Source organism: Strongylocentrotus purpuratus, unplaced genomic scaffold (genome assembly GCF_000002235.5).
Source record: "Strongylocentrotus purpuratus isolate Spur 01 unplaced genomic scaffold, Spur_5.0 spur5_scaffold_9, whole genome shotgun sequence".
Lineage (NCBI taxonomy): Eukaryota > Metazoa > Echinodermata > Echinoidea > Camarodonta > Strongylocentrotidae > Strongylocentrotus > Strongylocentrotus purpuratus.
In genome coordinates this window covers 33226605-33254604 of record NW_022145615.1, presented here as the reverse complement: position 1 = coordinate 33254604, position 28000 = coordinate 33226605, and the positions used below count along the sequence as shown (strand labels likewise).

At 37.2% G+C, this 28000-nt stretch overlaps 2 protein-coding genes across 2 annotated transcripts in view; one reads left to right on the top strand and one right to left on the bottom strand.

The window, feature by feature from the left end:
- The window catches only part of LOC582498 (sodium/potassium/calcium exchanger 2), a 90448-nt gene extending 80172 nt beyond the window's left edge, over positions 1-10276 (bottom strand). The window contains exon 1 of the mRNA XM_030977209.1: positions 9761-10276. The gene's annotated coding sequence lies outside the window, so the exon portion shown is untranslated. The remainder of the gene's footprint in view (positions 1-9760) is intronic.
- On the top strand, positions 1650-27672 carry LOC591329 (integrator complex subunit 14). Its single transcript, XM_030977211.1, has 9 exons — positions 1650-1785; positions 14724-14978; positions 19312-19419; positions 19799-20306; positions 20887-21043; positions 21493-21626; positions 23993-24111; positions 24851-24916; positions 25849-27672. The coding sequence occupies exons 2-9, from the start codon at positions 14742-14744 to the stop codon at positions 26071-26073; spliced, it is 1554 nt and encodes a 517-aa protein (XP_030833071.1). The 5' UTR covers positions 1650-1785; positions 14724-14741; the 3' UTR covers positions 26074-27672.
- Positions 27673-28000: the final 328 nt, after the last annotated feature.

The following is a 28000-nucleotide window of genomic DNA, read 5'->3' as shown; positions in this document are numbered from 1 at the left end:
GAGGGAGGAGGGAATAAAGAAGAGAAAAGAAGCCGCCCGGACCACCTGCCGAACTCTCCCCCAATCAGTAGCCTTGTAAATTCGCATTTATTTTACAAGTAAGACCGCCCCCATCATTCAAGTGCCCCCTTAACGGATGGACCCACGCTTTGCCACTGGAATAAAAACTGAAATGCTTAGATATACGAGAAGAGGGTGAGACAATAAATTGGAACAAAAATGACCTGAGGCTGAACTGTCCAAATTAATATGAGCAACCTTTGCAACGACATGAGGAAACGCCAATCTTCATCAAACGAGTCAATTAAAAGAGTTTATCAAACTAATGAGATTGCCTGAGGCAGTAAGTGTCTGCGTGTCGCGCATGATTGTAAAAGGAAGAAGAATAGAATAATAAGTCGAAGAAGAAAACGGAAAAGATGTTGTTGCTGTGTACATGAAATAATATTATCATACATATTCATTGGCGAAGCGTGCATGTCTCCAGCAAATGAAAGGGGTAGGGGGGGGGGGGGGGCGGGGCACTGATAGGCCTATATCTCGTTCGGGTCGTAGTCGATGAAGGTCGTGAGAATTTCCAATTGGAAGGGATCATTTCGTATCCTTTTCACGTCCTTCCCCTTCATTTCCAGTCCTTTTTTTTTGAGACTACAGGAAATACGGAGATTGCTCATGTGCCAACCTCATGATCATCATGACCTTTGGCGAAATCAAACAAAAGGTTGCTTCGTCTTTATGCTTTCAAAATCTGTCAACATATACATTGTAGATATTGATTTTACAGCTGTCAGTCTATTCTTATTTTCTGCTCTATAAGAATATTTTCACTTTACATGATATAATATACTCATTGAAGGTGCCCTTGTCGCTTGGCTGATCAGTTGTGATAGTTATCAAAAGAAAAATTAAGAAAGTGAAGGTGATGATGATTATGATGAAGATGGTGATAATGATGATGATGATGATGATGATGATGATGATGATGATGATGATGATGATGATAATATTGGTCGACTGAAGATGAAAAAATAACAATCCTCGTTTGAATGAGGTCTCAATTTGTGTGTGTGTTATATACATGTTTATATATATGAATTTGTATAAATAAGATGTTTGAGTTTAAAGAATATACTTAGATCCTCATTTGAATGCAATATGCTGACACTAAAATATGTATACTTTATGCCAACACCCGCTGTAGATATTATGTGGTTTGCAATTCTTTACACAGCTTTGAATAAATTAAACATCTTGTAAAATTGACATATTTCAAGCAATGCTTCCCTAACCTAATTCCCCAATCCACATAAAGCTATTCAAGCTAAGCGAGTGCAACTGTGTATCAGGGGGGGGGGGGGGGGGGGGGTCCCAGACCCGCCCCAAGGGCCCATGGTTATGCAGTTGACTTTTGACCAATCAGAATCTTGTAGGCCAAGTCACTAGGCCTACACATACATTCATGACTTGCCTTTTATCTTTTGACAAATTTGTGTTTCGTCGTTATTTTTAGTTTTTGGAAAAGTAAACAAGAGGGCAAGAGCTTGATGCTATATTCCTGCAGAAGAAACGGCACATAGAAAATACGGAGAAAATAAGTATTTTGTCATAAATATACTTTTAGTTCTGAATTATCAATTTTCTCGCATTTTGCGCATGCGCGGTCTATGCCATGTCGACTGCAAGAGAGCGAGAAAATATTCGAAGATCTGTTCGTCCCCCAAAACATATAGGAACTCAGCTAGAACGGTGTTAGTTTTGCTTTCAACTTTTCTACATGAGAAAGAGGTAATGTAAAAACCTGGCCCCATTTTTTGTATTACTTGAAACGATTAACTATTTTGTTCATTCCGATGGTATTTGTTGCGTTAGTTTTACTGCTCGGTCCCGTGTACTTGTTTTTGCGTAGGCCTATGTATGTTTACACATTACATGCTCAAGTCTGACTCCGACACTCTTACTCATACTCGTAGAAGCAATACCATTATTATACTCAAACAGAAAAAACATCTGGTATGGGGAATTCTTTCATAAAATTGTTCAACCTTCCTCAGGCGCTAGTGTAGTTCCGTATCCATTTTTTTTAGCAGCTTAAAAATCCATTCTTAAATCTTAGCAAAGGAATTTTAGCCCAATTTTAACAGTTACTAGTTAGATCAAGACCCTAGTCTATTGCATTTTCCATCTGAATTTGGATCACATTCGACATCGGGAAACCTTCGTTTAAGGCTTCGATGTCGGCGTCGTCGCTCAGTACCGTCTCCGACGACGCTGTAGTCCTGGGGGCTGTTTCTCGAAACCAACTCCATGACAGTCGTATCTTTGTCGGCGACCTATGGAGTAGACCGAATTTTTCTGTCTCTTTCGTTCGTTAGCCTCTGATTTGGGTAGGTCGGCTCTCTCTTTAGAGACAGAACAGCCCCATACGCTGTAGTGGCCGCGCGTTTGTACTAAGAAACGTTACACAAAACTTGGCCAAACTTAATCCCTAATTTTGATATTTTACCGGATGCGTATCCGATGCATTTAAAGTCCTAAATTAGCTAAATACTTAACTTCTTCGGTTCCACTTACCAACTTGACTGGAATAATCCGTTTAATGGTCCATTTTTAGGAAATTATGAATCAAGATCGACATCCATGAAGAAAATCTTGCAGCCGAGTCTCATTCTTTCTAGTCTACGCCGAAGGCAAAATGATTATAACGGAAAAACTGTCCATGTCATTACGAACTCGTAGCTCGTGCACAGTTTTTCCGTTATAATCATTTTGCCTTCGGCGTAGACTAGAAAGAATGAGACTCGGCTGCAAGATTTTCTTCATGGATGTCGATCTTGACCCATAATTTCCTAAAAATGGACCATTAAACGGATTATTCCAGTCAAGTTGGTAAGTGGAACCGAAGTAGTTATGTATTTAGCTAATTTAGGACTTTAAATGCATCGGATACGCATCCGGTAAAATATCAAAATTAGGGATTAAGTTTGGCCAAGTTTTGTGTAACGTTTCTTAGTACAAACGCGCGGCCACTACAGCGTATGGGGCTGTTCCGTCTCTAAAGAGAGAGCCGACCTACCCAAATCAGAGGCTAACGAACGAAAGAGACAGAAAAATTCGGTCTACCTATGGAGATGTCATGAAGCGATAAACCGTTTCACAAAGCCATGACAGACATGATTTCGATATATCGCGATACTAGCAGCTCAAGAAGATAATCTTTGTCACGATCCATTTGATTTATGAAGAATAACCCAAAACAAGTTTTGGGGCTAAAATTGTTCAAAAAGAAAAATATACATATAAATTCTCCTAAAATAAATAATAAATAGTGTCATTATCATATTTACATCATCAAACGATTTGCAAATTGCTGTAAAGATTCTTAAATTGAAGAAAAACCGGTGAGTGTTTTTTTTTTTGACAGTCGAATCAAAAGTAGTTGAAGGATACCGTAATGTGATAGTTTATCAATACATACTTTTTTGTTTATTGTGATGAGAAATTTTAGGCAAAATGTCTTTTCTCAGCCAGTTTTTATTCCAGAGTCTCATAAATACTCGCTATATAATTGATTTGATATTGAAAATATAATTTCGAAGAAGTAATTAGAGAGGGAATAATAATGCACATAGGCCCCAAAGGTATGACGGTATCCTAAGAAAAGACTATGAATCGACTATGGAAAACGGTGTGTAACATTCTTACCTCTCTTATTTATATGTTATAGTATAATGATTTGTGATTTAATGTTTATATTCAGCTTTTTAAAGTTTCTGTATAATTTGTATTCTCACTTTTGTACATTTGCATTTCGCATCCCAGAGAATTACGTACCGAACTCGTCTATATTTTTCTCAAAATGATAGTGAAACTAATCGTCCATTTCGCGGCCCATGGAAGGGCAACAAACTGACTTGTGATGGCGCTTTACAGCAATTAAAAAGATATGACAGGTTCGGAGCAGTGACAATTTGCTTGTCGCGGAAGTTGTCGCTCATCTTGGCAAAGACGGCTTCGTGAAACACTTAGCTGACAAGTTGCGTGACAGTGGCGAGATGTCGTTGATCTTGTAGTTATGACGGTTTCGAGAAACGGCCCCCTGCACCTCAAACTGAAGCTATCAGTCCAAAATTATGCAGACTTCTTGTATGCGCGATACCATAAACCATACGAGAAGTCTGCATAATGTACTGATAGCTTCAGTTTGAGGTGCAGGACTGCAGCGTAGAGACGGTACTAAGCGACGACGTCGACATCAAAGCCCTAAACGAAGGTTTCCCGATGTCGGATGTGATCCAAATTCAGGTGAAAAATGCAATATATGATTATGATCAAAATTAGATCTAGGCTTAGTCAAAAATTGGGCTAAAATTCATGTGCTAAGAATGGATATTAAACTGCTAAAAAATGGATACGGAACTACACTAGCGCCCCTTCCCCATTTACAGCTCGCACAATTACACAAGGCCAAGGGTGAGGGGGGAAAAAAGTAGCGATTTTCGCCGGAATCTGGTGAAAAACTTTCGGCGCTAGGCCCATACATACCGCATCACTATCCTGGCGGTGTAGTAAAAGCTGTGCTTTCGATTCTCAGAGCTACCAAGTGTCACGCATTTTGAGGGTCTGAAAGGGCTCTCACGCACGTTGCGCGCGCTAGATTAAAAAAAACCGCTAGGCCTATACCTTATACGTGCTTACACGCCGAATCATGAAAATGTCACGCATTGCGGATCTTTGAACTTGGCGTCTCTGGATTCTCAACATTTCAAACACCACTGTACAAAACTCAACTGATTTCACTAAAAATCGGTACTTTAGTGACAATTGATGACACCTAAATAGCAGTAAAATACACTTTTTTCAACATAGTCTACTGATGTTAAAAAGAATAATTTAAAAATTCAAATTGTAAGTCTACTGTCAAACTTTGCTTACAGCTGCATCAGCATGATTGTATGCAGTCTATGCAATATTGTGTGGTGTGTATATTTGTGTATAGGTCTAATAATACCTGCCTCACAGCAAGTATGCAGTGCTAGAGGTCAATACGCATTAGCATTGACTCTCTGTGCTTTGCTGGAGTGGCTAGGCCTAGATATTCAGATAGGTCTAGATCTATATTGTATTGTCATACTTTCATATCCAGACTTTGACCTGTTACTCCAGCATGGAGTAACTAAAACATACTACAACCCTACTAAAACATACCCCAAAATCAACTAAATTTTCCTCAAATGTTCAAATAATGATTTCAAAGACGTTATGTTTCTTACCCCTTTTGTGTCAATTTTCTTATCTTTTTTGGAGTATTTTTCCTAAAAACAAGACATTAATATACACTGTCTCACAGGTTTTTTATGGCAAACAGCTGCACAATTACAATTCAATTGCATAATGAACCGATGAAGGAGGTGGCGGGGGCGCGTGCATGAAGTTAGCGACTGTAATCTCAGATCCTCATTAAATTTGTGTAAGTAATTCACATTATGACGATGATGATCATTACAACGGTCGCTAACTTCACGCATGCGGGCGCACCCCTTCGTCGGACCTAGAAGCAGTCTAAGCGGAACAACTGTCGATATCAGAGACTGTATCTTTGCGTCTATAGTATACTTTGTGTGTAGCAAATGTTTTTAAGACACCCTTTATTAATTGTCATTGATTCTAAAAAAAATCAAACACAACTGTACAAAAATCACCAGAATTCACTAAAAATCAGCACTTTAGTGACAATAGATGAAACAATAGCCTATGACATTCAATCAACTGATAACGATGTTGAAAAAAATACATTTAAATGCACAATCTATTGGCAAAGAGCCACTTCGTATTTTTTGTCCGCTGCAAGCGCTGAGTCTCCATGTAAAGTCGAATCGATGTGAAGGTACACAAATGCGGTTATAAAAAACTTGATCCATACCTTACAATGTCGCACATACGTAATGAGTTCTAAAGACCAGTACATTTTTCACGAGGCAAAACGCCATAGACACCAAGTTTTTGGCAGTCAATTTGTTTTGGTCGTTCAGTAGCTGAATTTGAAGTAGACTAGAACTGGAAAAAGAAAAAAAAAAAAAAAAAGAAGGAGGAGGAGAAGGAGGGGGAGGAGGAAAAAGGAGAAGTTTGTATGCCCTCACGTATGTATGTACTATGTACAAGCTTATTTGCACACCAGCTAAGACTTCCTGTAGTAGTGGTTGGAATGCATATTGACCACTAGTGCCTTGCAGTGCATTGGGAAAAGGTATAGATCTATTGCATGTACAGCACAAATTCAAATGAGAGAAAATTAAATATTTGAAATACTTTTAATCACAAATTTAACCATAACAAATTACGATCTTGCCTTTAATTGGTCGCTTCTGATATTTCCAAGTATAATCCGAGGTCCAATTCATGTCCCAAAGCAAAGAAATACCTGCTGATATTTGTTGCGGTAGCATTTTTTTTTCTTCAAGCGATAGCTTAAGAACAATTAGCCATTAAAATATTAGCCATTAAAATATTAGCCGCAGAAAAACTAAATGGGGACCAAGAGTACATTTTTTTTCTTTCTGTATCCCAAAATTTGAAAATTGGGCCGATTGATATTTCGTTTCGTTGGGGGGGGGGGGGGGGGGGGGGGAGATCAGCATTTTGGGGTCATCCATTACAATTTCTTTATTTTTAATTATTGTTTTTAAAAATTAAAAACAAACAAACATGGGGGGGGGGGGGGTTTCCTCCAAAACCAAAACACACACATAAAACAATTTAAAGAGGGGGGGGGGGGGGTTCAACCCCTCAAAGCCCCCTCCCTCTGCGTACGCGCCTGGTAATGCTGCTACGAGTGCTTACCTGGTGGTTTATCGACACTTCTCAGACAGCTGAAAAATTGGCATTCTTTGGCAAATACATAGTATTTTTAACATCTTATGGATGAATATAAATCTTCTATTTTAATATCATGGCACTTATACATGTAACAAGGTTATTAGAAATAAATAGCCTTGTACCATGGTCTTGATTTATGTGTAGAATTGGTTCCTACAGGTTTTGTGTGTATTAGCATGGATTGGTCCAGAATAGATCGATCACACATTGGAAGAGGTATCTTTTAAAATGTCATTTTCAACTTGGAAACAAATTAAAGTAAACTAGAAATGTAATTAATTTAAAACATGTTTCCTCTGACTTTGTTGTCCATTTTGAAGTAGCACAGCACTGAATTTGCATAACAGTCCTACGTAGGTTCTCTCCCATTAGTCCCATAAATAATTTTTTTTTTCTTTTTTTTTTCGGGGGGGGGGGGGGGGGGGGGAGAAGGCTCATAATTTACTTGTGTACATACAGATATAGCACGGTAAACCCCTGTGTTTAAAAAAATGTAAATGGATGGCAACTGCGCTCAACATAGGACTTGTGCTTATTCACTGTGCTCTGTGTAAGAAGATAGAGAAAAGTAAAGTGTATCACGTTTTACGTCATCGTTAAAAAAAAACAATGCTGTGGTTTTGCTGCGTCATTCATGTACCTGTACCTGAACAAGGCCTTATTACTGATGACTAACACACCTAGTTGTGGGGCGGCCACTTTCACAAACAACTCTCTAAATTTGTCACAGTCTGTTGCCATAGAATGAGTGTTATATCAGTGTACAGTGATAATCACTGTGAATAAATGGATCTCTCTGTCGCTCATCTGTGGAAGGTGAAAATCAAAGTTTCTGATGATACTACAGTCACACTTAATCATTGCAGATATTCTCTTATTCTTACGACCATAAAGATTCCATCAAATAATCTTTTGAGATTTGGTAGAGAAAGCTATAATCATGGAGCTTATCAGGACAAACCATATGGTTGAATGAAAAGAAAATGCAATCCAGACAAAGCAAGCGCTGGTAGTGAGTGAGTAGAGTGAGTCTGACTAATCTGAAATTCCGCTCAATGTACAGTCTGTGGTGAATATACCAAGAATCAGAAATTGTGTCATAAAAGGGAAATCCAACCTTGATAGCAAACTACAAGAAAGCAGAATAATCAGAGAAGCAGACTGGTGAAAGTTTGTATGAATTTGGACAAAAAATGAGAAAGTTATGAATTTGTTAATGTTGCAATCACTATAGGTATGGGCTCTTTGAATTGGCTGTATCAGTAATGTCTGAGTGATTTAGTGGACTAGTGGCTTACAACTTTCCCATTTGTTCCAAACTTATATTCATAAAATGACTAAAATGTCAATTTAAAAAAAAATGTATGACTCAGGAGTCATATTTTGAAAAGTGCCCAAAGACAGAAGAAACTTGGGTGAAATTACCGGTAGGGATATTTTTGTACGCAACAAACAATGTCACAATCTACGGACCTAATTGCCAATTTGAGGTTTGCACTTATTTAGTGATCTTGTATTTCAAACATTCATAATTCTCTTATCATAGGTCTGATTTATTTCAAACTTTCACCGTTCTGTTGAACTTATTTTCTGTTTTCATATAAATTAACTTACTACAAGGGTTGGACTGCCCTTTAAACATGTCACCTGAGTGATACATGATATTAATCTATGGATTTGGTTTGGATTAAGGTATTACATTTCATTTGATGGTTAGCTACATGATTTTGATCAAATTCATTCAATTTACACATTCTATTCCAGGCTTTTTCAGCAGTACTAACACATATATTGCTAACTTCTTCTGTAATATAATTAATAGTAAGAAATGATATGTGCATGTACAATGAGGTTCTTAATTGATTTGTTAGGCAGGACAGAAACATTTCCAAAATTACATAATACCTGTGATAGGCGATTTGCAAGTAATATTAGCAAAATTTTGAGATTGTAATATATGTCTAGAAAAAGAAAAAGAAAAAGAGGTAACCACATGGTTTATTTTTTCTTGTTTCCTACTTTAAATTAAATCAAATTGTCTCACAGACCTCGGGCTGCCACACATACTTCTTTATGTACTTGTAATACATTGGATACAATGCCAGTAAGGATCACATGCTATTGTGAACCCAACAAGTAGACAAAATAAATCATCATTAGCAGATGAGTAATAATTAGCTTGTTCCAGGAATATATGACACAGAGTATGAAGTCCCACGTGCAAGGAAGTTTGAAGATGAGTTTGGAAATGCGTTTAAAGGGTACCAAGCACCTCAAAAAATAATTTGTGTATGGCTAAAATGTATCAAATCAACAAAAATTTACATGTACCTGCATTATGTAGGTAAATCGGTTAAGGAGTATGAAGAAAATATAGGAAAGCATAAAATTCCAAGTTAAGTGCTAAACTAGCCGAACTAGTCAACTCAACAAGACGTTTGTACTGTTCATTCAGTACATGTATGTATTTAAATTGCAATATCTCTTTGTAGAAGTAATACTTGAAGTTCATATTTTGAATACAGTAGAGTCACATGGAACCCCTTACATAAAGAGTAAAACATGTTTTGGTGATTGGAACACTAAGTTTCATCCGTGAAAAATAGAAGAGGTATCATTTTTACATGGAACTACTTCCCTAGGAATAATTTAAAGTTACATGTTTCAAATTTCATTTTTGAATCAAGAAATGTTATGAATGATTGGCAAAGATATTCAGAATTAATGAATCTTGCATCATATGCACACAAATCGTCCTTGTTTTCACGAAGTGACGGTAGTGAGGAAAATCGTAACGCAAAGTGAATGCAATTTTTTTTCACTACCGTCACTTCATGAAAACAGAGAATTGTCTCTTTTGCCATTCCTAAATAAACTGTAAACTTACCAGATGATTTTGATGCGAGAGTTTAGACTTCACAATTACTCCTTTGATAGAATCAAAACTATTTTCAAACAACTGTTTAATCCAGAATAAGGCTTGATGAAGTTGTCAAATGAACATTACCATGTCACTTGCTGGCAACCGGAGCGTAGAGTCATTTCTGTCCATAAAAAGTTTGAACACTCCCTTGCTGAGGATGAGTTGCACCTTGAAGAATGAACTTTGATATTTTAAGCAACAGAGAAGCAGGAACGCATAAAGTCATCGAAGCTAGGCGAGAGGGTTTTCTGATCATGGTTTTGCGATAAGTTCCAGGATTTGAAAAAAAGGCATTTTGAGAGCTGGCCAAGTGCTACATTGGGGGTATTGTGAGGTTATTCAATAATCGAAAGATCTGATTGTGTGCTGCCTGATGAAGGAGGAAGAAGTGGCTGTGATTAATCATTTGTTAATTAGTGACCACTGGTTCCCCCTTCCCCTTCTCTCCTCTCTCTCTTTGTCACCCTCACTCTCCACTCTCTCTCTCTCTCTCTCTCTCTCTTTTTGTCACTCTCACTCTCCACTCTCTTTCTCTTTCTTTCTCACTCGTTCTCTCTCTCCCTCTTTTTTTCTCTCTTCTTTCTCTTTCTCTTTCTCTCCTTCTTTGTCTCCTCTTTCCCTCCCTCTCTTTTTGTCCCTCTCTTTCTCCTCTCCCTCTCTCTTCTCTGTCCTTTCTCTCTTCTCTGTCCTCTCTGTCTCTGTCTCTCTCTGTCTCTCTCTCTCTAGATATTCATGAAACGCACATGTGGTTATGGAAGATAAGGTACAGCCTAGCCCTCGACCCACTTTGAATCTAAAAAGGAAGCCCCATGAATCGTCTGACTTTCTCTTTCCCCAAATTACATATTTTTCTGACCTACAGGATCTGGCGAGGGGAAATCATCAATTTTGGGGAGTGTGTCAATACATGTACATGATTTGGTAAGAGGGAGAGAGAGAGAGAGAGAGAGATAAAGAGAGAGAGAGAGAAAAAGAGAGAGAGAGAGAGAGAGAAAGATAAAGAGAGAGATAAAGAGAGAGAGAGAGAGAGGAGTGTGGGGGGGGGGGGGTGGGAGCTGCTTGTGATGTGATACAGTTACGTACATGATCAAGCCATTAGTCTACAAAAGGCAAACCAAGAATGGTCTGTGCTATGATTTTTAATTTTTTTTTTATAGAGATTGTAAACTCAACTACGGTACAAGTTTGACAGCTTGTACTCTTATTCTAAATATGGGGGGGGGGGGGGGGGGGGAAATAAAAACTCATTTCATTGTAAATTGTTAGCAAATATGCTCTTTCAAAATGTACAGTACAACATCCCAAGATCATATTTGTGAACACTATAAATATGAAGACCGTTTTCTTTTCTTTTTTTACTACTATTATTCTTAAAAATCATGCTTATTCTATATTACTGGGGTGTTTAGAATGAATAATGATAAAAACCTCAGTAAAGATATAGTTAAGAGTGTTATTCATGAAAGCAATTATGAAATATTAAAGATATGAGATATTAATGATAAAGTATACATAGCAAAATTTGGAAATTACCTTGTAACTTGTTGGTCGAAGTTTGACGTCATCAGGCACATATACTAAGAAATATTAACGACTGTACTTTCCAAACAGCTGCAAAAACTCTGCATTGAAACACAGGAAAAAGGCCTATCGCTTCCTTTCTGTTCCCAATCGACGCAATTATCACTCCAAGACACTTCCTCGATCCGTGGCGTAGCATTGTAAACCCGTTTATGAACCGATAAATTCATTCCTGCATGAGCAGACTAGACGGTGTGTTTGCGTTATGGAACCCGGATGAATGGAGGGTGATATGACGTACGTGGGATGTGGAAATGATGTCAGTTTTGGGCAGTGATTGAGGCGTTTATAGACGTCAGTGTAACTCCCCTTTGCCAGGGTGCCATGGTTATGTTTAGCCACATGTTGCGTCGGTTAAGGCTCGTTTACACGTGACTTGGTAAATCGCCCAAATAAAGAAACGCTGCAGCCAAAATAGACTGATATAGGGGTAGTTCTCTTTACTTTCTGTATCTTATATCATACATATAAGTGAGTATACTTCGTTGCATGCAGCTAATTTCTTTTTTCACCCCTACTACCCACTCATTCACACATACATGTAAAATGGCTTTATTTCGCTCCGGTTTAATGTGTCGTGTATGAACGGAGCCTTAGGGTGAAAAGTTTGACTGAGGTTTCTTACTCATCAATGTATAGGGTCTCATGATTGAGCTATTCCTGTGCTCAACAGTGGAAGAATGACTTTCATCTTTTTAGTTTTATACAGGTCAGATGTTCCACATGATATTTATGTCTATGATTATAATATTTGACAAGGGGTGATCTAATAATGTTTCCAATGACGTGAGTAAAGGTTCTCTATGAAGGCAGTTATGACCAAGAGATGAAAGCATAAAAACTAAAAAATAAAACTTAAATTGATTAAGGGAAGCCATCTTATTAGTCATAATCTATTGTTATCTATTGTAATATTACTTGGAGATTATTAGAGGAATATATGTGAAACGTTTTATACAGGTCAGATGTTCCACATGATATTTATGTTTATGATTATAATATTTGACAAGGGATGATCTAATAATGTTTCCAATGACGTGAGTAAAGGTTCTCTATGAAGGCAGTTATGACCAAGAGGTGAAAGCATAAAAACTAAAATGGTCCTTAAATTGATTAAAGGAAGCCATCTTATTAGTCATAATCTATTGTTATCTATTGTAATATTACTTGGAGATTATTAGAGGAATATATGATAGGCTTTATACTGATAGGGGTAGAAGTTTATTGAATTGATTGAATTTTGATACACTTAGAGTTAACACCTCCTGCCTCTCAACAAAGATTATTACCTTCAAGTGAACAGCCACGATTTGCATAAGATTTCTCATGTTTACAGCCTTTCTTTTCACTCTCAATTCAAGATCATGACTATACAATTTTCGTATTGACGTAGACAAAATCCTTGTGTCGACCTACATAATATAAAACAAATGGGGATAATTGTAATATGGTCAAATTAATTATAAAGTGCATTAGCCTTTGCCTTGGATTCAGATGGGACTTCAGTCTGCTTTTGTATATTTCAGCTTCAACGATGATGCTAGATGAATTATTATTTTATGAGAATTTATAAATATTTTAGTGTGGCCTTTCTCATACCGGGTATTTCCATTGTTAATTGAGACAAAGAGAATCTGTGAAAGATTGAGTGCTTTGTACATTTCTGTGAATTCATGAATTGAAATTGATTGGGTAGTACAGAATTAAGAAAGATTATGTTGTCTGCTGCCCTCAAGAAAGCAATTTATGAAGTTTACTTCATATGGCTGCACCAGCCAGCAGGATGTGTTCTAATGCATGGATTACTTTACAATTACAGTGAAAGCTTTATTTTAGTTCATTTCTTAGTTGGATTATACCTTACCCTGATAAAGTCAGGTCATTCTTAACAAAAGAACAATTTAAAAAAAAAAATCTAATACTGTGACGTCTGTAGTCTGTACACATATGTTATACTTGAAGACATAAAAAAGATGTAAAAAATGATGAATAACATTTTGTAGGTCATAAAGATTAAGACATTTCGTAGCTGTTTTCACGAAGTGACGGTAGTGAGGAAAATCGCAAAGTGAATGCAATTTTTATGCCTCCGCCACCGAAGGTGGTGCCGGAGGCATCATGTTTTCGGGTTGTCCGTCCGTACGTCCGTCCGTCCGTACGTCCGTCCGTCCGTACGTCCGTCCGTCCGTCCGTCCGTCCGTCCGTCCGTCCCGTTTGACCGTTATCACAATATCTCAAGAACCATTTAAGATTTAAACTTAAGACTCGAGAATAGTATTTATCACCATAGGAAGACGATCTGATTAGATTTTGGAGTACGTAGGTCAAAGGTCACAGGTCACAGAGGTCAACTTATGAAATTCCTTGTATTGAGTTTGTTAGCGCGATATCTCAAGAACCATTTGAGATTTAAACTTCAAACTTAAGGATAGTATGTATCACCATAGGAAGACGATCTGATTAGATTTTGGAGCACGTATGTCAAAGGTCAAGGGTCACAGAGGTCAACTTATGAAATTCCATACATTGAGATTGTTATCATGATATCTCAAGAACCACTGGAGATTTAAACTTCAAACTTAGTGATAGGGTGTATCACTATAGGAAAACAATCTGATTACATTTTGGAGCATGTAGGTCAAAGGTCAAGGGTCATAGAGGTCAACTTATGAAATTCCATACATTGAGATTGTTATCATGATATCTCAAGAACCACTGGAGATGTAAAAACTTGAAAATTAAGGATAGTATGTATCACCATAGGAAGACGATCTGACTAGATTTTGGAGCACGTAGGTCAAAGGTCAAGGGTCACAGAGGTCAACTTATGAAATTCCATACATTGAGATTGTTATCATAATATCTCAAGAACCACTGGAGATTTAAACTTCAAACTTAATGATAGTGTGTATCACCATAGGAAGACAATCTGATTAGATTTTGGAGCATGTAGGTCAAAGGTCAAGGGTCACAGAGGTCAACATGAAATTCCATACATTGAGATTGTTATCATGATATCTCAAGAACCACTGGAGATTTAAACTCCAAACTTGTTTAAGTTGCTCTATGGCGGAGGCATCATTTTCGACTGCGAGCAGTCAAAATTCCATCTAGTTTTTCTTCTAGTAGAAGTTTGCACGAGGACTTTGTAACTTGCAGGTGTTCATTTATTCTTGCTCTTTTTATTGCTCAGCTCATTAAAACACAGTTGTGTTTTTTGTTCTTAAAAAAGGTTTACCTTTATCGTTAGATTATCATGAATTCAAGCAAAGAAGTGATATTGCGACTTCTTTCCTAATATCATTAGTAAAAAAGTGTATTCTTTATTCTTACATTTTTCAAACAGAACTAGCAGGAGACAACCATGCCAACGTTAGTGATTTTAGATGCGTCGCTATCCATGATGCGACCTCTCGCGACCTCATCAGCAACCCTTGACCCAGCAACCACAGAGACGAGGCGCTCTGTAGCGCAGACATGTTTGTGTTCTATGTTTGACTACATCGCAGCCAACGATCGCATGGAGTTTGGCGCGCTTGTTGCATATTCGTCGTTGTACGAGGTTCTAGTGCCTTTCACCAGGGACCTCAATGAATTGAAGGTAAATCTCTTCGACGGTTTAATTAAAATATGCAATATTTGATACCCCATTCAGATTCATAACAAATGTTATGATTTGTAAGGAAACAGAGAGAGAGAGAGAGAGAGAGAGAGAGATAAAGAAACCTAACAAACAATACAAAGCATTCCTTTGGGAAAATTTTGTTAAGAAAATGAGAATATTGCACAAAAAAATTTAATTTCCTACGTTGATAGAATTGTCAGATGTAAAATCTTTTCAATGATACATGTATATATGTACTTTTAACGTTTATTCTGTTGTCTTTATAAATCATATTGTATGTTTAAGAGCTAGAAGGGCATTAACTCTTTGTTGAAATATGCATACTACTGGCTCTTGATGTTGAGATGATACGGGCTTCCTATATACTTACCAATGTCCATTTAACTCCATTGTCTGAATGTTACTCTTGTGGTTGCCCTCTTACCCTGGTACATGTATGATTTTAAGTAGATTAGAGATGATTTAGTTCTCATTTGAATTGAATTTCACTGGGACCATTTTTCAGGTCTGCTGAAAGAAAATATTATCAATGTACATGATGTCCAACTCAATGCTATATGGGAGGCCACCTCTGCAACCAATATCCTGAAATCATTCACAATGCTTCTCCAAAAACATGATCACAGTTTATCAGTAGCCCTCAAATTACAGAAAGATGAAGGGCACTTCGAGCCATGAAAAGGCCGATGTAAGGCCTCAAGTGACCCCTAAATTTTCTTTCCTCGCAAACTTGTGTAAAAAATGAGCAAGGAACCTCTGTCTGAAGAAAAATAACTTAAAATGTTCATTGTTTGCTCATCAGGTCACTTGACTATATGCCAAAAGATATGACGTATTCATTCAAGGTATTAACAACCTTCCTACCAAAAGCATGCGAGGTGCCACAAGAATAAAAAGAAATGCTGAAGGTCGTTTGTCAACATCACAAGAACAATGAATGAGTTGTAGATTAACTTTGGCATTGAAATAGATCAATATCAAGACCATGAGGAAGAAATCAATGAAAAGTAATTGTGTTTTATCTGAAAGTCAATACGAAGGCTGCTTTACACGTGTAAGACATTTGTTTTAACGGTTTTATCAGTCATTATTTTTTCAACAATAAGGTTATCTTGTGCAGAGTTGGATAATAATACTTTTAATAGAGGTTGGACACACGTGGATCTGCATATTTGAACTCCAGATCCTTAAACTCGACTCCAGACGTCCAACATTTAACTTCAGACCCCTAAGATGCAAAAATATAATCTTGGCCCCCTGTGAAGGAAAGTTTTAGCATAAAGCCCTGTCTTTTGCAAAGCTTCACTTGAATGAAAAGTTAATAGCACTACCGTACTAAACTGATTAGTGAATCTCTTATTGGATTAATTATGAGGAGAAAGGTGATTTGAAATTGTTCTGTAGCATAACAGTAGTGCCTGCACCACTGTCAGTAAATCATCAGTAGCACCATGTGATACACATCCATGTGACGTCTACTTGAGGTCTATTTAGTCCATTAGTCTGCTTCCTTGCTGTTGTATGACTCACCTCTCACATCTCTGCCACCTATTCTAATATCCTAATCTTTCAATTTATTCCTAGTCTGTGGAACAATTTGATTGCCAGATTTAATAATAATAATAATAGAGTATATTTATGAAGCGCATAATAAATTGTAAATTTCTCTATGCGCTTTACAGTTTTGTACAATCATAACAATTTGAATATATAAACAACACTAATGCAACAATAAATAACAAAATAAATAAGCAAATGACAACAAATATTTATGAAAAATATATAGGATATTTTTTAAATGATTGATGAAAACTTATCCAAATGAGGAAGTCTTTGATCCATCAAGGATTTCATTCATATCAAAGAGCATTATCTATGAAGGACAAGTCTCATCATCTGTTCAGAGCCAGAAGGGCATTAACTCTATGTAAACCTGTTAGATAATGCCATTCTGCCTTTAAACAGACAATTTTTTTTTCTCTTGATGTGGTAATCCCATGAAGGGAATAAAAAGAAGAAAAAAAATTAGGATGGATGATAGTGAACAAAACAAAAACTTAATATACACTTAGCCTATTCTTTATTTTATTGTATTTTGATGTTCTTGTACATATTTTCATATATTCTCATCAAGCATACATCCTTCCATTGATTTGTACATTGCGTTTTTGTAAGGGTAGATATTTGTTACAAAAATTGTGCTATGTGTTTTGCTTATACAGTAGTTAAGTTATCCCCAGTTGTTGCCAATCAATCCGGTGATATATTTCATATTCCCTAATATTCTTTTGTTGCATTGTTTGTTTGTGTCAAGCAAATCCTGATGTCACATTTCCAATAAGAACTATTTTTGTGTTGTAAAATACGAGTCTGGTATTACAACAAACTGCTTGAGAGATAGAATGATAACACACAGGGAATTTCATTATTTACTGTGGTAAAATAGAAATTTTCCCTTCTATGTTTTTGTTGTAACTGCATCTATCGAATGCACTTTGAAGCGAAATACAAATTCACCCTATGACATCGTGAAGAATTTACAGTACCCAATTATTTATGTTTGGGGCTTATCTTAATTTTCTAATTAATCTGGATGGATAACCAAATCAATCTTGAATAGTACCTGTGATTATACAAAGATCCATCATTTTAAGATACATGGGACTAAGCCTTTAATAGTGCTTGATTCTAACTGTTGAACAGTTCTACCCTTGAGAGACATATATGTTCATCCATCTGATGACTGCGTAATAAGGTTTGATATATGCCTTCCAAAATCCTAATTCCTATCGAATTTAATTTGAAAGGAGTAGCCTACTTTGAATTTGATTTGTTGTTTGACGTCAGTGCTTGGGTCCCCCTTGGTGTAGATAAGGCCTGACCAGGTTCATGAATATTCAGATTGTTATATTAGGAATGAATCTATTCCGCAATCTCTTGCTTTGGGGATCATTAGGAAGAGATAAAGTTTAGTACATGCATGGTTAGTCTGGAGCTGTGTTATCATGTATATTGCAAGTCTGCATCTTATTCAGCTCTTTTATTAAAGTAACATTGCCGGCTCAGATTCTGAAACAAAATCCTGGATTGAGCTCATGCTGCAATCGTAATCTTTAGGTCAGTCAGGAATCCCATGACTTTTAAAAGCCGATCTTGTGTCTAATTATCAAGATAGTCATGATTGCAAATCGAAATTTCCTTTTTCTGTTTTTCCTAATGGTTTTTATAACACTACAGTCTATTGGGGAAAACTGGTCACTCACAGACTTTTACTTTTTTGAGGTACTTCATCATCATTTTGAAGCGCAATTTTTCTTAGGGCTTCAATATTACACCATACCACAGACACTGATAACATGTAGGGCCATGCAACTCAGATTTAACATTGTTAAACAATGCCTTTCAACCTTGACTTGATCTCAAGTTTCAAACAGTCGTAATTTTTCTTACTACAGTGAAACATGCTTTGGCAATCACCTGCCTATAAAGACCACATTTTCCTTGAATAAGGCTTGTCATTAAAACATTCAATAAATGAACCTGTACATAAAGACCACCTGCCTGTAAAGACTTCTTTGCATGTGTCCTGAGAGTGGTCTTTCACTGTATTTTCATTGTTTGTGATTTGTTTATATCTGACTGATCTGATTTTCCTCTATTCAACTTAAAGGTTGGATTGCTTTTAAAAACAGTAAGCCCTGCTTAGTACCTTCCTGATGGCATGATTGCTAAAATAATAATATTAATAATGATTAATTTGATAATCAATAACTAGTGTATTTGAATTAAATGTATTATGGTGATTGTGAATATAATAATTGTAGAGCGCCAGGAGTGTCAAGTCTGACAGACATGAGCACTATATCAGAACCAACCATTATCATTATTATTATTATCATCATCATCATCATCACTATCATCATCATCATCATCACCATCACCATCAGCATCATCATCATCATAATCATCATCATCATCATCACCATCATTATCATCATCACTGTCATCATCACTGTCATCATCATCATCATCATCATCACTATCATCATCATCATCACCATCACCATCAGCAGCATCATCATCATAATCATCATCATCACCATCACTGTCATCATCACTGTCATCATCAGCATCATCATTCATCATCATCATCAGTGTTCACTGCGATTGCTACATGTAGGTTCCACAAGGAGATGACAGTGGTTCACTTAGATGTATTTTTCTTACAATTTTTTTCCAGGTAATATTTGAAGAATGCATGTGCTCAACGCCTTTGTTTTCTTCCTTCTGTTTGTTCTCATTTCTTTAGAAAGCTGTTCAGTCAATGGATACGTATGACAAGACACTCCTAGACAGTGTGCTGCTTAACATGAGTAACTATGTGATGGAAGAATGGGGCTCCAATACACCAGTCAGGGTTGGTAAAATCTTCTGTTAAGTCTCTTTCAACTACATGTATCATGTGTTTACCCACCTTAATACAACTGCAGCCAGCAAAGTAAAAACTAGTTTAAGTTTGAATGAATGGCTATATCCAGTTAAGGTGAAAAGATAGCTGCGCACAATATGTGCCTCAATGTGTATTCTCTTAATTGTGTCTTATAAGATACAGAAATTAGAAGTGCACTTTATGTCTTTACATTTTCAGAATTTATATCATATGTTGTTCTTTCAAAGGAAGACTTGGAATGGGCCTGGAAGCTTTGCTTTGAAGAGCTCTACGCTATGTTAGAGATCATATATTTTGCAATCTCAATTTGTCATTTTATGTTTTTTTTTGTTTTTGTTTTTGTTAGGTGGTATTAGTTACAGATGGTAACCCAGGGATAGGACCAGGATCTGTGAAACATATCCTCTCCGAGATGAGCCATCAAACAGACCAATCCAAGAACCCTCTTCCATTTGTCTTCCCAAGTGAGCTTCACATCCTCCTCATCAGCAGCCAATCAGAACTCGCCCAGAGCAACGCCCTCAATCTCTACCAGCGACTCGTCGACGCAAACGAGAACGGGCAGGTCCACACGCCCGGTGAGGGCGCCCTGACGGTGAAATCAGTCCAGAACATGTTCATGAAGTACGCCGAGTCACAGCACAGTGTGTTCAGCACCACCTTGCACTGTGGGAACCTGAGCTCCGATGTGCAGCTCTTTCCACGTCCCAAGGTGATGACGGTGGAGAAGGATACAGAGGTCATGACGAGGGAGGTTGGGTCTGACCTTCAGGTGTGTGGCTTCCTGGACATGGGGGATGCTGTGAGCCCACCTTCCGTCTCAAGACATCTTGTGATTCCATACATTAGTAAAGGTGTGTCTCCCTCTATAGGTCATCATGTGCTCAATGATTGCCCATGTCTCAAGTGCAGTATTCTGAGCACTATGTTGAGTATAAACTTTGAACCTCTTCCATACCACCAGGTTTTTGAAGTATTGTCTCATATTTTTCTTTCACAGGTTTAATTTTAATTTATATTGCCTTTTTGTGTGGACAAAGAGGCATAATGTCTTACAGTGCAATAGGTTACAGTTGAGGTTGACCAATTGATATGTAAACAACATTATATATTATAGGCAAGTCAACTGGACTTATTTTGTGCTAGCTACATGTATACAATGAAATTTGAAAAAAGTTATTTCACCATTTTTTTTAAATTGTATAATTTTTTTGAGCCAGAATATGAATATAAGCAAATTCCCAAAATGTACATGTATATTCCACACATCTGACAATCTTCCTGTTTTTGTTGTCGTGTTTAGAGAAATATTCCTGTTTATTTTACATTGTATAATTGTTTTTGAGCCAGAATTTAAAATATAAGCAAATTATAAAAATGTACATGTATATTCCACACATCTGACAATCTTCCTGTTTCCGTTGTTGTGTTTAGAGAAGTCTGAGACGTCCCCTGACGCCAAAGATTCTGATAAACCAGAGGAAGATGCAAGCTCTTCAACCACCACAGAGGAGGGCAAGACACCAAGCTTCTGTGTGCTCCTACATGGCAGCCTTAAGATTAATGGCATGGTAGCCCTGGTACAGATTACGTAAGTATGTAGCAGTTGTATTCACCATGGGGGGGGGATTTTTTTTGGGGGTAGGGGCGGGTTTGTAATGAAAGGAAATAAATTAAAAACAGTATGGTAGCCCTGGTACAGATTATGTAAGTATATATCAGTTGTATTGTATTCAACAGGGAGGTGGGAGTGGGGGTCATTACGGCTGTGGGGGCATTTTTTTTTTTGGGGGGGGGGGGAAGGTGTCACAAAAGGAGATATATTAAAAACAATCTGATGTTTCATTTTTTTATGATAGAAAAGATTATTAGTTGCTAAGCCTGGGTCGTTTTGGTTTGAAATGAAGCTGTGGCAAGCAAGAGTCCGGAGTCATTACTTATCGTCGTCGTTGTTATTATGATTTATTTCTTATCAATTGAAAGTCCAATGAAAGAGTCTGTTTATTAATGCCTAGCTGCCTCCTTTATTGCTCCTTTCAGTGATGACTGGTATGGTATACTGTACTCATGGGCTGATAGTAAGAAGAAATCCAACATGATGCTATCTATCTTTGAACCTGGATCTAAAGCTATTCCTTGGCTAGGAAAGTTCACACTGCTAGGACCATGTTCAGGTACGTATCTATTCATGATTTTATAATGTAATCAAGTTCAGTAATATATGTTGATTAATGTAATATTTTCAGTCTCTTTTTATGCCTCCGTTACGAAGTAGCCGGAGGCATTATGTTTTCGGGTTGTCCGTCCGTCCGTCTGTACGTACGTCTGTACGTACGTACGTCTGTACGTACGTACGTACGTCCCGTTCTCGTGATCGCGTTATCTGAAGAACCGATTGATGGATTCCTGCCAAACTTTGGTCATGTATGTATCTTGCAGAGCCGATGAACTGATTAGATTTTGGGGTTACGATGTCAAAGGTCAAAGGTCACAGGGCTCATTATGTATGCAAAAACAGCTCGTGATCGCGTTATCTGAAGAACCGATTGATGGATTCCTGCCAAACTTTGGTCATGTATGTATCTTGCAGAGTCAAAGAACTGATTAGATTTTGGGGTCATGAGGTTAAAGGTCAAAGGTCACAGGGCTCATTATGTATGCAAAAACAGCTCGTGATCGCGTTATCTCAAGAACCGAGTAATGGATTGCTGCCAAACTTAGGTCATGTATGTTACTTGCAGAACCGATGAAGTGATTAGATTTTGGGGTCACGAGGTCAAAGGTCAAAGGCTACAGCGCACATTATGTATGCAAAAACAGCTCGTGATTGCGTTATCTCAAGAACCGATTGATGGATTGCTGCTAAACTTAGGTCATGTATGTTACTTGCAGAGCAGATGAACTGATTAGATTTTGGGGTCATGAGGTCAAAGGTCAAAGGCCACAACGCACATTATGTATGCAAAAACAGCTCGTGATCGCGTTCTCAAGAACCGATTGATGGATTCCTGCCAAAATTAGGTCATGTATGTTACTTGCAGAGCCAATGAACTGAGTAGATTTTTGGTTCATAAGATCAAAGGTCAAAGGTCATGGGCTCATTATGTATGCAAAAATAGCTTGTGAACACATTCTCATTAGAACTGACAGATGGATTACTATTTAACTCAGGACATCTTGCAGAGCCAATGAACTGAGTAGATTTTAGGGTCATGAGGTCAAAGATCAAAGGGTCATATATGTATATGAGAAATTGCTTGTAATCACGATATTCTGAGAACCTGTTAATGGATTACAATTGAACTTGAATTCGAAAAATGTCTTCTGTTTTGGTTTGTAAAATTGCTCTATGACGGAGGCATCATTTTCGACTGCGCGCAGTCGAATTCCATCTAGTTTAGATTATATCATGTTTTTGTGTGGTTTTGATAAAATGAACTTGAACTATAGAACTTGAAGTGAAATGACATTTTCTCTGGGGACATTTGCTCAGACATCATTTTCTTTAACGACATTACTCACGTGATATTTGCACTACAGCATTTACTCAGGTCAATTTGCTACAACAGCATTTACTCAGGTCAATTTGCTACAACAGCATTTACTCAGGTCAATTTGCTACAACAGCATTTACTCAGGTCAATTTGCTACAACAGCATTTACTCAGGTCAATTTGCTACAACGACATTGACTCAGGCGACATTTGCTACAATGACATTGACTCAGGCGACAAATTCTGCAACAACATTTACTCAGGTGACATTTGCTGCAACAATACTTGCGAAGGTGACATTTGCTACAACAGCATTTACTCAGGAACATTTACCTAGGTGACATTTGCTACAACAGCATGTACTCAGGTAACATATGCTACAACAACATTTACTCAGGCGACATTTGCTGCAACAATATTTACTCAGGTGATATTTGCTGCAACAATACTTGCGAAGGTGACATTTGCTACAACAGCATTTACTCAGAAACATTTACTACAACAGCATGTACACAGGTGATATATGCTACAACAACATTTACTCAGGCGACAATTGCTGCGGCAATATTTACTTAGATGACATTTTCTGCAGCGATACTTGCCCAGGTGACATTTGCTCCAATGACATTTACTCCTGTGGCATTTCTGATGAGGGTTCAGGTTGCTATCGGTTTTTAGGATTAGGCATACACTATAGATGGGGTTAGGGTTTGGTTGAGTGTTGGCTCATGGATTGGAGTTAGGATCTGATTAGTGTTACACATCTACCCTTTGGATATTTGTCTCTGCAGCTCAAATTATTGCTCTTTGATTTTATTTTCATCCTCAAAAGTTATACTTGTATAAATGCATGCAGTGGTAGTTGATACTTCAATAGCAAGCCTGATATTTACTGAGCAACTTTTTTTTTTCATCTTCAAATTATTGCTCTTTGATTTTATTTTCATCCTCAAAAGTTATACTTGTATATATGAATTCAATGGTAGTAGATACTGGGCAAGCTTGACATGTTAACTTTTTATTTTCTTCATCTTCAATGTAATGCAGCGTTTGATCAGAATCCATACGGTGAAGATGACAATAAGACACCTTTTCCTGTAATGCCAGACGCTAAACGCAGCTATGCTCAGAATCCAGTGGTCTGGATCAAGAATAGTAACCTTCAGGTAAATATCCTGTCTGGTCCAGGGCCCCGTCTTACAAAGAGTTGCGATTGATTTGGATCAATCGCAAGTTCTCCAATCAATCGCAACTTTGCAGTCTCCTATCTCTAATATACATAGTTGCGATTGATATAAATCTCAAATAAATTGCGATTGATATCAACTCTTTGTAAGACGGGGCCCAGGCCTGATAATTGCCCGATTTAAATCGGTTTCCCAATTTTTGAATTTTTTTTTTATCATGATTTTTTTTTCTTACAAAAATGGACAGTCCCTGAGATCGCTGTAAATCTGTGTAAAAATGTGTCCTTGTATTGTTATATTTAAATGAAAGATTATATTTGCCAAATATTTTGATGTTCTTTCCACGTTTTGCTTTAATTGCTTTTGTTAATTTTGCACTACAATCCCACAGAGGTCATGTAAATCAGTATGCAATCAGCGGTCCATTTAAATAAAACATATTTTATATTTCAGGGAATTCACTTTTACTGAAAAAAATTTAATTTCTCAAATTCCAGTTTTTGCTTTTCTTCTTGAAAATTGTATAATGTTATGTTGCTTCGGTTAGCTTTAAAAAGCCTGACTTTAATGATTGACCAGAAAAGTAATACTTATTACACAAACATGTAATGATATAAATACTTAAAGAGTTCACCAGAATGGTAAGACAAATTGAAGAAAAGTAGATGGAATTAGACACCAAATATCTCTTTCATCTCATTTTATTCTCATGCGACAGTCGGATGTGCAGAAGATACTCCGTTATGCTCGCAAACTACCGGACAAGACTCAAGTATTCTACAAGGTAACTGTTATTTCTACAGTTGGATGCTCTATGTTATCATTCATGATGAAGAATCTGCATCTTCATATATACTATAATGTGCTCATCCTAATGGATATGAATGGGATTCAATTTTCAATTCAAAAGCCTCCTGCAATATTTTTAAAGATTATTTTTCTGTCCATCAGGAATTAAGTCTGATTGTAGATTACTTGTAATCATTTTTTCACACAAATGATTTTCCAAGAGTGAATATTCTTTGCAGAATAGAATCAAATTTAGATTTTTTATGGCGCGATAGCTCAATTGGTAGAGTAGTGGTCTCGTAATCCGGTGACCCGGGTTCGAAACCAAGGCGATGTGCTAGTGCCCTTTGGTAAGGCATTAATCCTCATTAACAGGTCTCTCGGAGAGGACCTTTAAATCCGTCGGTCCTCTGGTTGCTTTAAATACTAACAAACGTTTATGCTTTCTTAGCAGTGAGGTAAAATAACCACCACTTCACATATTAGCATGTTTTCATTTTCAAAATATCACACAGACCCAGATTACATATAGCTAAAAATGAATGAAATCTTGTAATTAATTTCAAGTAAGATGATGTTTTTTTTCCCTTTTATTATAGCGAATAAGTGATACAGTTTGTTAATGTCTCACCATCACTTATGACAGCCTGTAAACAGCTCCTGTTGTACAGATACACCAGCCACACACTAACAAGACTGACACCAGACTGAAAACAGACCAACAAAATCTTACTTTACCTCCAATGGCCAAAAATTATTTGATTTAAAATCAGTTTAGAGTCTGTTTAGCGTCTGTTTGATGGTGTGAATAAGGTATTATAGTGACAACCATTGACAACCTTTGTATAATGCTTTATTTATAACAACATTTTCAGATGAAAAGTATATCTGCCTACAAAACCTTTTGGTGTTTTTTGCCCTTTGCAGGAGCTGAATCGGTTGCGACGTGCCGCCTTGTCCTTTGGGATGCAGGACTTCCTTGAAGGCATCTCTCAACTCCTGGAGCGAGAGTGCACCCTCCTTCCTGGGTCAGCGCATGTCGATGCCGCTCTTCAACTTACCCATGCAGCTAAACTAGTCAAGAACTCTGTCTACAAGGAGTACGACTACACCATTGCACCACTATCAACAAATTTCACAGGGAATACGTGATGAAAAAGTACTTCACTTGGAAATCGAGACTTGATGAGTTTGACCCTCAGATTATTGGTCCAAATCGTTTCCTGGGCTAGTGCATCCTTATGATACTCTACAGCTTACCCATGCAGCTAAACTAGTCAAGAACTCTGTCTACAAGGAGTAAAACTGCACCGTGGAACTTGCAAAATTCAGGCTTGATGAGTTGGAGCTAGCAGAAATTGGTCTTATCTTATTTCCTACTGACTTTTTCTTCTTGCCATCTTCAAAAACCTATATGCTAGAAAGTTTTTGTAAATCTTGTGTGGAATTCAAAGGAAGTACTTCATAAATCTGCTTATTAAGTTTGAAAAAAACCTTGTACCCGTACATCGTGTGTGAAGAGGACATGCTGGGTTTTGCCCCTCTGGGCTGCCCCCCCCCCCACAGGTCTTGTACCATTTTCTGTCTACATATTAGGAGGCACTGTTGTACAGGGCCAGTCTGTTATAACAAGGGTCTCTGAACCAATCATATGAGAAAAGTCAGACTGCCAAAGTAATTCCAGACTGACTCGACTGAAATTGACTGATCCCTGGCAATTTGAGGGTAATAAAATACATGTGTTTGGTCAATTGTCTGTCTGGTGCTGGTCTCATTTGAGTGACTGAGGTTCATTTCCTTGTAACTGATAGTGAGCTATAGTTGTTGGGCCATATTAAGTTTGCATGCCTTATAGGGTTAACAAATAATGGGAACCTAGAGAATTCCTCTCTTATTGGAACCTTGTATTTGTTATATCAAGAGTACCATGTGTAGTTGATCATGCTTTTGCCAGATAGGACCCTGTTGAAGTAGGCCAATATCTTCAAATGTTTATGAGCTGTGTGTTGATATTAAGGTCATCATGGGAAAAGCAAGGGTAATATTTTCCAACGGGCATAATAGACAGATTATAAGCCCCCAAATTCAAATCTCAGACCCCATAATTTCACAATTTTGACACATGGCTCATGCATTGAAACCCTAAATATTAATTCCCCACCCGTATGGAAAAAAGGTTGAGTGGGGAAACATTGTCTTTATTTCTAATGTATCACTATTATTATTATTATCATTATTAAGTGAATGATATTGCCCCTTACTTGTGGACTAATGTCTGATTTGGTTTACTTTATCAAGCTTTCCATTGTGTGTTGATCTATACCTGTAGTCTTGACTTTATTCCGCCTTCACCTATCAGTGCAGTTCTTGCGTAATTAAAAAAAATACAAAAGAAATGTGAAAATATGGTTATAATACTATATTCTGTAGTAAAATGCACATTTAATGAAGTATACCCCATGATTGTGAACTACTATATATTTGTGTAATATTTCCTTCCAGTACAATTCCATCAAAGTAGTTATTTATATTAGTTGGCCAGCATTAAGTTTCTCATCACCATTGACCATATTCACCACAATGGGGATCATGGTCGGGGGGAATTTTTTTTCTTTTTTTTCAGAGTATGCATTTTTTATCATTTCTTCATGACATTGTTTAGCAATGTACATATTCTGAACAAAAATAATGATCGCAAGTAAATTTGTAAATAAATTTTTGATACATGCTTTTGTAAAAGACTTGTTCAAATATTCCCAAATTGTGTGGATTAATAAGTTGTGTGTGATTATGGATGTGTATAGAGCGGAACCACACTACATGGTACCCTTTAGTTCACCAGAATGATTCCAATGTAGAATGAATGACATGTAATATGGACAGAAGATTGAGGAGTAGGAGGAAGATAAAAGGATGAATGATTATAGAGTTTGGAATAAAGGATTTTAAGGAAGCAGAGTGACTGAGGGTTCAGAGGGAACAGGAGGAAAGGAGTGAGGAAGAGAACGAGAATGATAGAGAAGGGGGGGGGGGGTGGAAGAAATGAGAGAGACAGAGAGAATAGGAAATGAGAGAGACA